This window comes from Manacus candei, unplaced genomic scaffold (assembly GCF_025592945.1).
Source record: "Manacus candei isolate 608988 ecotype Guabito, Panama unplaced genomic scaffold, ASM2559294v1 h1tg000002l, whole genome shotgun sequence".
Lineage (NCBI taxonomy): Eukaryota > Metazoa > Chordata > Aves > Passeriformes > Pipridae > Manacus > Manacus candei.
This window is the reverse complement of record NW_026138050.1, coordinates 7,178,511-7,187,717: the sequence shown is the minus strand read 5'-3', so window position 1 is coordinate 7,187,717 and position 9,207 is coordinate 7,178,511. Positions and strand designations below refer to the sequence as shown.

The window sequence follows — 9,207 nt, the reverse complement described above, 5'->3', positions numbered from 1 at the left end:
ATCCTTTAGTTGATCCAATTATCTGTCTCTAAAAAAGGGTTTTAACACCTCCCACACGGAACAGCAGCTCCAGTAATTTGGCAACGATAACAGTGCATAATCAGGAAACACGAGGCTGTGATATGTGGTAACACATCCCATTTTGTGTACAGGAAGAGTTTCATTTAAGTAAATATATTTTCTTCTTAAGTACCTTTTGGATTACTCACTATTAGGTTGCTCATCCCATTAAGCTCATGGAGCTACCACAGGTGTTTAACTGCAGAAATTGTAAACGGGTGAATCTGACATTCCTGAGGATGGAGATAGGAGATGAGGCTTTGCATCTCTGGGGTTTTTTTGATGTTTGTGGTGTATTTGAAGACAGGGAGTAACTGTGACTAACATCTAGAACAAAGGATTGGAAGGTTTGGTTATTTAGCTCCTACCAGTGACTAATTCGCAGCAAACCTTAAGTGTCCCATCATTATAAAAGAGTGCTCTAACAAGTCCTTGTAATGATATGCTGCCATAACATCCCAGATGATGTTACAACACCATGTTTTATCAGCAAATTACATCAAAGCCTAACATCCAATTAAGACAGGGTGGGTTGGGAAATCCAGCAACCTGCTGTGTTTAAATGCAGTGCATTGTTTTCAGTATTGAAATGAGAACACCCTTGCATTGTAAACCTGCTGGAAAGCTACAAGGGAAGGTTTAAACTTCATGTCTGTAGCTGCTGTCAATCCCAAAACTATCGAGGGGTGGAATTTGCCTGAGGTCAGAGACAGAGCCCAGAAGTGCCTCAGCCCCATGGCTGGAACAGGGGATGTGCCCATGTGGTCACACCACAGAGGCACGGGGTGGTTTGAGTATCCACAGTCACACCCAGAGGCCCCAGCCTGGGTGTCCATGCTTGGTGGAGGGAGATGGAATAGAGAGAAGAATAATCCCACTGGATATTCCCAGTCCATACAGAGAGACCTGGCTGCATGTGGGTGACCAGAGTCAGTTTTACAATAACAAAGCTATTTAAATTGAGTCAGTGCCTGTTTATACCTGAAAAAACCCCATGTGGTACATATTGTATATTAGATATTGCTGATTCTAAAGGGAAAAGATCACATTTTGCTTCTCATCAATGGAATCTCCAGATAGCTTACAAAGAATACTCTGGGACTATTTATTGGTTTGTATTACTTTTTTAAAAGTAACTCATGATAAGCAACATAATGCATTAGTAATAATTTACTAAAACAACAAAAGAGGAGATTGTATTCCATGTTATTATTCAAGTAAAATATTTCCTTTGGAAGGAAAAACAATTAGAACATTTAAAAAAATGGGTCATTTGGTAACACAATTAGTGTCTTCAAGGCAGAGAGAGGATATCTGGAGGTAGACACAGACTTGGTAAGAAGCAGGTAGCTTGATTTTAGGTAATAACCCTGTGGTAGAAGAAAAATTACCCTAGAAAAAATACTTTGGAACAGAGGGGATTTGGGTTTATGTTTTGTCTTCCTGGACATCATGTTCCAAATACTACTTCGAGCACAAAACTTTCCTTTCATGAGTTCCCAGAGGCCCACTCATTGTACATTTCTTTGGACAATCTGTGCTCCCAAAGTCATTATATAATCTTGACATAATTAGTCTTTTTGCTAAATTATTTGGAAAAAGGAAATCTAGTTTGCTAGACATGTGGTATTTCTCTGTTTCCTCATCACATAGAGCCCCTGATTCCTTGGGATTAACACTTCCACTTATGCTACTTAGAGCTGACACCTCATTTTCATGTACTCGAAGTTCAGCAGAATCGCAAACCTAAACCAGAATAATCTTTATTTCTGAATCCTGCTGGTATCAATAATTGAACAAGGTCACCTCCAGCCTTGGAAGCGCTCGGTTGCACGGTGAGGGTGGTGTGACCGTTTCACTGCCCAACTTGGGATCCACCATCCTCCTGCAGGGGAGCAGGAACACCCCAGGAATGGTGGCAGGAGCTCTGCCCTGGGGGCTCATCCCGAGGGATCCAGGCAGGGCTGTGTCCGGTGGGGGTCAATCCCGATGGATCCAGGCGGGGCTGTGTCCCGGGGGGGTTCATTCCCGATGGATCCGGGCGGGGCTGTGTCCCAAGGGGGGTCATTCCCGATGGATCCAGGCGGGGCTGTGTCTCAAGGGGGTTCATTCCCGATGGATCCAGGCGGGGCTGTGTCCCGGGAATCCCGGACCTGCCCCGCGGACGCTCGGCCGCCAGGGGGCGCCGCCCCCGCTGAGCTAGCGGGCACTGCGCGCGAAACCGGACAAGCCCCGCCCTCTTCCCCCGCCCCTCTCGTCGATTGGTGAAGTTTGCCGTCAATCCGAGCGACGCCCCGCCCTCCAGGCGCTTGACTGGCAGCCGCGCGCCGCTGCGCTCGCGCCGCAGCCTCCCTACGCCCTAGCTCGCCCCCTGCAGGGCGATTGGCTGGTGTAGCTGTCAATCACGGATTATCTCCGTCCCAGCCAATGATCCCGCCTCCCGAGAGTGAGACGCGCAATGATTGGTGCGTCGGGCTGTCAATCAACGACGCGCCCCGCCCCGTGGCGCTCAGGTAGCCCGGAAGATGGCGGCGGCGGCGGCCGGCGGGGCTTGGGCTCTGTGAGGGGAGCGGCGGCGGAGCCGATGCCGCGGGGCCGAGGGGCGGCCGCTGCTGCCACGGGGGCTCCCCGGAGGCGCTGAGAACCTCGAGCCCCCTCGTTCGGCGCCGGACCTCGGGCTGGGAGCGGAGGGCTATGCGGCAGCGCGGGGGGCTCGGCGGGGCCGCCGGGCGGCGGGGGGGCGGCGGCCCGCGGGCCCTGGGACCGCGACACCCGCTCGGGCCCGTCCTGCTGCTGCTGTGGCTGCTGGCGGGGAGCGCCGGGGCGGCTCCGCTGCCGCCGGCAGGTGCAGGTGAGGCGCGGGGGGAGCGGCGCTCGGGGCGGCTCCGCGGCGGGGCCCGGGAGCGGCGGCACTGCGGGTGTGCGGCCCCCGGCCCTCCCTCCCTCCTTCCTTCCCTCCCTCCCTCGCTCCCCGGGCTGCGGGCACGGCCCCGCCGAAGCGTCGGGAAGGGCACGGCGGGCGGAGGGGGCTCCCCGTGCTGTAGGTGATGGCACGGAGCTCTATCCCCGGGCTGTGGGTCGCTCATACCCCTGGGACTGAGCCGCGGGCTGGTGCTCTGGGTGCTCGCCCCAGCCGTGCTCTCTGTAGCGCTGCCGTTCTTGCCCGTACGGACCTCGGCGGGGCTTTTCTTTTCCTGGTTTTTGGCTCTGAATCACCGGGACTCCCGTTCCTGGGTGGAGGCTCTCCCGGGCAGACGGCGCTTCCCTGTTTTCCGGTCAGATTAGTCGGATTCCCCCCCGGCCCCCCCGGCCCGGGCTCTCTAAATAGTCATGAGTTCATATTTATTTCTCTGTTATGTTAGGTAACGCGAACTTCCTTCGGTTGCCTTGCTTATTTTCCTGTTTGCCTTAAAAGCACAAACTAAACAATATGTCCTCTCAGTCGCAGGAGTGACTGCTCAGAGGTTTATTAGGACTCACAGATACCAACTAAGCATTTGATTCATATTTTTTTGTTGGTATTTCGTTGGGACTTGCCAAGATAACATTGTGTTGAGGCTGAATTTTGTTAGGGTTGGTTTGGTTTGAATGTGTGCTGAGATTTCCTTGCAACCATGAGGAGTTGTGCAGCTGGAATACACAAGATGTTCAGGGAGGAGGAGCAGCAGTGGGGAGAGAGAGATATGAAGCACAGAGATTAGGTAATTTGGCTGCTATTCCATAGAAAGTATCAAAACTGGGAGTGGAACCCATACTTCCTTTATTTTTGGACCTCTGCCTCTTTCTTATATTTTTAATTCCCAGAACATTTCTGAATTGTTCATAGGTCACTCAGCCTTCTTTGAGGTCTATTTTACTTTCTATGGAAGGAAACTTCTGAAAAAGAGAAAACTGTCCCTGAAATCTGTATTTCCTTTTAGACTGAGTTATAGGCTGTTTCATTTATGAAATGCTTGAGGTTTGTCCAAATAATATCAACTTGTCATCGAGCTGTGAGGTAAGACAGCAGAATCAGTTCTGTGTGGAGGACTTTTGTGCCTTTTCTGGGTCTTACTTTTCCTGAAATGCAATTAATTTTTCTATTTAAAGATAGATGTCAAAATGTTCTCTTTATTTTTTTTTAAATACAATTTCCTCTTTGCTATGAGGACTGTGTATGCACCTTACAAAGGTGGGAGATCACAGCATAACTTCCATGACACTGGTAAAACACTTAATTCTCAGAATGAAAAACTGACTGAACAAAATGCAGGACATAGTATTTGAGTGGTTCGTGTTTGGGGTTTTTTTAAATCTGTATTTTTTAAAAGGCTGAATCAGGTGTGCTAACTGCAGCACTGCCAAGAGTAGTGTTTATGATGTTGTAATGTTGGATGAATTTTATAAGCGGGTTTTGGTTATATTTAGGCCAAAATAGGTACATATGGGATGTTATCTGAAGTTTAGCAAACTGTCCAAATCCTGTCATGGAAAACTTGGGGAACTCTAGGAAATGAAACTGTTGCTTTACCATACATTGTATCTTTACCTTATAGTGAGAAACAATGTATTTGGATTCCTTTATTGATGGATCTTGAGTATTGAGAGTTTAAGGCCTCAGTGGGAACCTTTTCTGGTTTCACTGGCATCATTTTTGCTGGGAATGAATGCTCCTGAATGAAATAATGTTGCAGGTGATTTGCATGCAGGAGATTCTTAGTCTGCAATGTGTCCTGCATCATTCCCTGTATCAGCAGCAGGAACCAGCTGGAAAGCTACAAGGACTTTGGTTTTCCCTCCTGCCTTGGAGTAGCTTCCCAGTGGATGACAAGGAGACTTTTGTCTTGAACCTTCTCTGTCATTGCAGGCAAATTTGACAGCCTGTCTGAAGACAAACCTGTGACTTTGTTCTGCAGGGTTGAGTCATGAGTTGTGTTTAAAACCAATCCAGCCACGTTGTGAATGTCCCTCTCCTGTCCCATGCCAGGTTGCTTTGATTCCCTGTGTTGGGACTGGCTGTGCTGGGCTCCATTCTGGGCCTTGGCTGTTCCTGCAGTTGGCTGTAACACTTGCTCTGATCCATAGGAGTTGTAAACTTGGGGAGAATTTAATGGCCTTTTCATAAAACGACTAGTAACTGGTTTCAGAATTATTTCAGGATCCCACAGCTCTTCACCTAACAAGAATGGTTGCTTCTTTGACAGTGGAGAGACATTTTTTATGTGTGTTGCCCTGAGCTTGTTACAGGAAAGAGGGAATCTGCCTGTAATTGTACTGAACTTTGCAGAATATTTTGTGGGATATAACTCCTCTTCTGGGGAGGAAGCCGGAATGCCAGAAGTGATTGGATTCCTTGTGGAAAAATGCTCCAATTTGTGGAAGTGCTGTGGAAGTTTGCCAGGCTGGGGAACTGTCGGGTTCCCAGGGCCTTGATCAGGATGAATGATGCTGCTCTGTTCAAGTGGGGCTTTGTGGTGCTTGCAGATGAAGGCATGCACTGATGATGTGTTCTATATTCCTCTTGCATTTTTGATATTACAGTTCTAAACTAATTGGTATGTTTTTTTATCTAACAACAAGGAGAGGAGGTAAAGGAAATCAGGCTTTAACTTTGTGGGGTTCCTAGCAGTTATTGCAGGAAATACGAACCCAAGATGTCAAAGATGCATCTGGCTGAAAATACTTTGACCAACTTAGATTTAATTTATTCTGTGAGTGGAAAAGGATACTGATACGTACTGTGATAGTTCTGAATTTAAGGTTTCACTTTATACTGGGGGTGAGAGCTGGGGCAGGTGTGCTGGGAAGGTGTTTGTAGACTGAAGTGCCAGAGTTGTCCTGAGCCTGAGGAGTGTTGGTGACTTGACCTGAATGCATCAGGCTCAGGTGACTTCCACTGCTCCTGCTGTGTGGCTGAAGTGAGGGCATTGGGGCACTGCTCTTCTGCAGCAGGATTTAGAAGCATCACAAACTGCCAGGGCTGCTTTACTGTGCTAAAGCTTTACATTTACATTCAGGCTCTCAGTTCTTCTGACTTGGATTTCCATACTTGACCTTAATTCAGCTGCCTCTCCAAGAAAGCTGAGCATCAACGGAGTGTGTGTAATATCAGCCAAAGTGTTTTCATCATCTCTGTGCTCTATGAAGCTCTTTGCAAATACAAAGTAGCAAGGACTCAGAAATACTTTTATTATCCTGTAAAACTTGAATAGGTGGCAGCATTTCTGACAGGTGTGTTCAGCTTCAAAGTAGTGATGAATTACAGTTTCTGTTCAGCTGAATTGAGGCAGCTGGACTTGGTGCTGACATGATTTCTTCTGGAGAACCTCAGGTTTGGGACTCAAGGGCCCAGTTGGATGTCATAGCAGGGAGTCCCTGCTGATAGACTTGGTTGTGTCCAATCCAGGAAAAGATGCTTGGTAAGTGGTGTATAGCATCCAGAGACTTCAAACTGAAGTATCTAGATGTTCATGCAGCTGTATCTAGTGTAGTCAACTGGTCACTGTTCACACTTTGAGATTAAGCCACTTATTTTTTTATTATTATTTGTTAAGATGAGTTCTGTGGCACATCAATACTCCTGGGAAAATTGTTGCTTTTGATTTGCTTTGGCTTGATGCTTCCCTTGGCATTCTGTCAGACTGGGGCCAAATTGCAGTTGTGGCCTGTGGTTTGGGACAGTGTAGAATGTCTGTGACGCTTGCACATAACAAGAAAAGCAATTTTCTGAGTGTATGCAAGTCAGTGACTTGATCACTTGAAGTTAAGAAATATCTTTGCAAGAAAATGGGGGTTTTAATTGTGGTCTGTGTCTTTCCTGGAAATGGTCTGTCCTTCCTCCCCCTTTCAAGCACTGGACTCGTTTGCTTCTCCCTATATTTCTTTTCCTAGCTTGTGTCCCAGGCGCCTCCTAATTGTGGAGCCAGAGCTGGGAAGTTGTCTTTTATCTTTTGTTTCTATCTGTGAGTTTGAGGTAAGAAGCCAACCCTGACTTAGCCCTGCGGGGATGTTCACGCAAGGCTTTGTTCACAGGCTTGGTTTGCTCTCTCTGCCTGTGGCTGTAAAGTGTCTGGACTTTGCTACAACTACAACTAAAGCAGTGCTGAAAGGAGGAGGTCACTTTCTGAAGTTATTTCTCCTGTCTTGAGTGCTTGGGTGTATTTAATAATTCCTCAGATACCATTGCAGCACATTAAGATAGCGCCGATCAGGGCCAGTCTAAAGGTTTGTTGTCACAGCATCGGGTGCTGGGCATTGGTTTGAAAGGGCCCATTAGCAGGTGCTGGTTGGGCCCTGTATAAAAAAAAAGTTTGTGTTACATAGTGAGATCCAGCATTCTGGACAGGCAAATTTGATTGGGAGTGATTTTCTGGACATTTACTGTGGTCTGGTTTCAGTCCCCATCCCCATGTGGTTCACCCATGCAGGATAAAGGGACCCTCAGTCAGTGTAATACCAGAGCTGTGAAAATCACAGTCCTGCTTCAGTCCCAAGGCAGCAGTTCTGCAGCAGAAGGGCAGCACAGGGAGTACTGGAGTCTTCCTTAGATTTTATTTTGGGTCTGCCATTCTGTTTGGTCTGTGCATCTCGTACTGGAGTTTGATACAGATCTGGATACAATTTGCAGTGTCTTCAATGCTTTTCTTGCTCTCTCTGAGCTCTTTGTTTTCTTTGTAATGCAGTTATGAAAGGTCTTGAGCAACATTTAAATATTGGAAACATTTTGTTGACTTGTATAATCAGAACTGTACCAAGTGTGTCAGGATGGCCTGTCAGCCTGCCCGTGTGCTTTAGGCACAGGCCACAGCAGGGGGTTGTACCACATATAGCTCAGGCAAGGGGATGGTGTGAAGCTCCTTATGTCAGTGAATTGTCTTCTGAGTGAATTGTCTTCAGATTTTCAGTCTGAAATGCTGGTACAAAGTAACACCTTGTCCAACAGTACTACATTCACAAAAACCTCCTTGGTGGTAAGAAAACATCACTGTAGTGACTAAACAATGACATGACTCTTTTGGGACTATGGTTGCATCAAGACTTCTTTGGTATGAAAGAGGTGTAGAAAATGTTAGCAGTAGATTTTTGAGTGACTTTTAAGCTTCCAGCCTATAGACCAGATCCAGTTCTCCAAAATCACTCATTCACTCTATGGTCTGTTCTTCCAAGGGATCCTTTAGCTATGAATAGGGATGAGAAATGGATTTGAATAAGCTCTTTTAGCAAAATGGTGCTGCTTTATTTCTTTCCTGCATTTCTTAACCCAGCTGTACATTAGAGTTGGAAAGTGATGTACTGCAAAATAAAGATTCCAGAAAATCCCATCACATGAAAGTTGCATGTATGTATTCCTTTCATGTGAACTGAAATTAATCTCTTCAAAAGCAGTGTATCTTAATAGGTTGTTTTGATGTCAGATGGTAGGAGAAAGAATTACCTGCAGCATGGGAACCCAAACACCAGTATCTCTTTCTGGTGGTTTGAGATACCACGATGTGTGATCTTCTCATGCTGCCTCAAATTATTGTGGTCTACCCTGTGTGGAAATAAAAAAAATCTACAACTGCTGTGCTTTACTGTTGGAGAAATGGTACAGCAGATGAAAAAATACTCTACTTGAGCATAAAATAATTGCAAAACCAACATCTAGCAGTGTAGAATAAAGTATGCTCAGCAGAATTTTGTGTGCATATATATATATATATATACACATTCACACACTTACAAATCAGTGATGGGTTTGCAAGATAATAATGCTACCCAGATTGTCCAGAAACACTGCCATGAAGGCATAAGGCACATAATTATTTAACATGGGTATTTTTTACCTTGTCTTAAGATGCCTTTGTGCAAACATGAGATTCTAACACTGAAACTTCAAACAGATCTCGCTCTGTAAACACTTGAAGTACCAGCCTATATTTAGTCCTTATTAAAATTGAAGAGTGCTGTTGTGTGAGTAATTCTCTGACATTACTGGGAAGACTTGGAGGATAATAGAATAAGGTCAGTAATGTAAAACTTACCCCAGCTCACAGTTTTACTGGTTCCTGACTGTTCAGCCAACCCTCAGGCCAGGGCAAGTGTTCAGCAAACCCGAGGATCAGTGATGTTGTTCTGAGCTGCTGTGCTGCAGGAGGGTCCAGCACTGCCCTGGCTGCTGTTGTCACC

The 9,207-nt window shown here is 46.4% G+C and overlaps 1 protein-coding gene across 5 annotated transcripts in view; it reads left to right on the top strand.

The window, feature by feature from the left end:
- The first annotated feature begins 2,593 nt into the window (after positions 1–2,593).
- The window catches only part of LMTK2 (lemur tyrosine kinase 2), a 58,098-nt gene continuing 51,484 nt past the window's right edge, over positions 2,594–9,207 (top strand). For all 5 annotated transcript variants that reach the window (XR_007903128.1, XR_007903137.1, XR_007903127.1 and 2 more), the window contains exon 1: positions 2,594–2,911. Coding sequence is in view for 1 of the 5 variants with exons in the window: in XM_051779436.1 (XP_051635396.1) it covers positions 2,755–2,911 (157 nt within the window). In the remaining 4 variants the exon portion in view is untranslated. The remainder of the gene's footprint in view (positions 2,912–9,207) is intronic.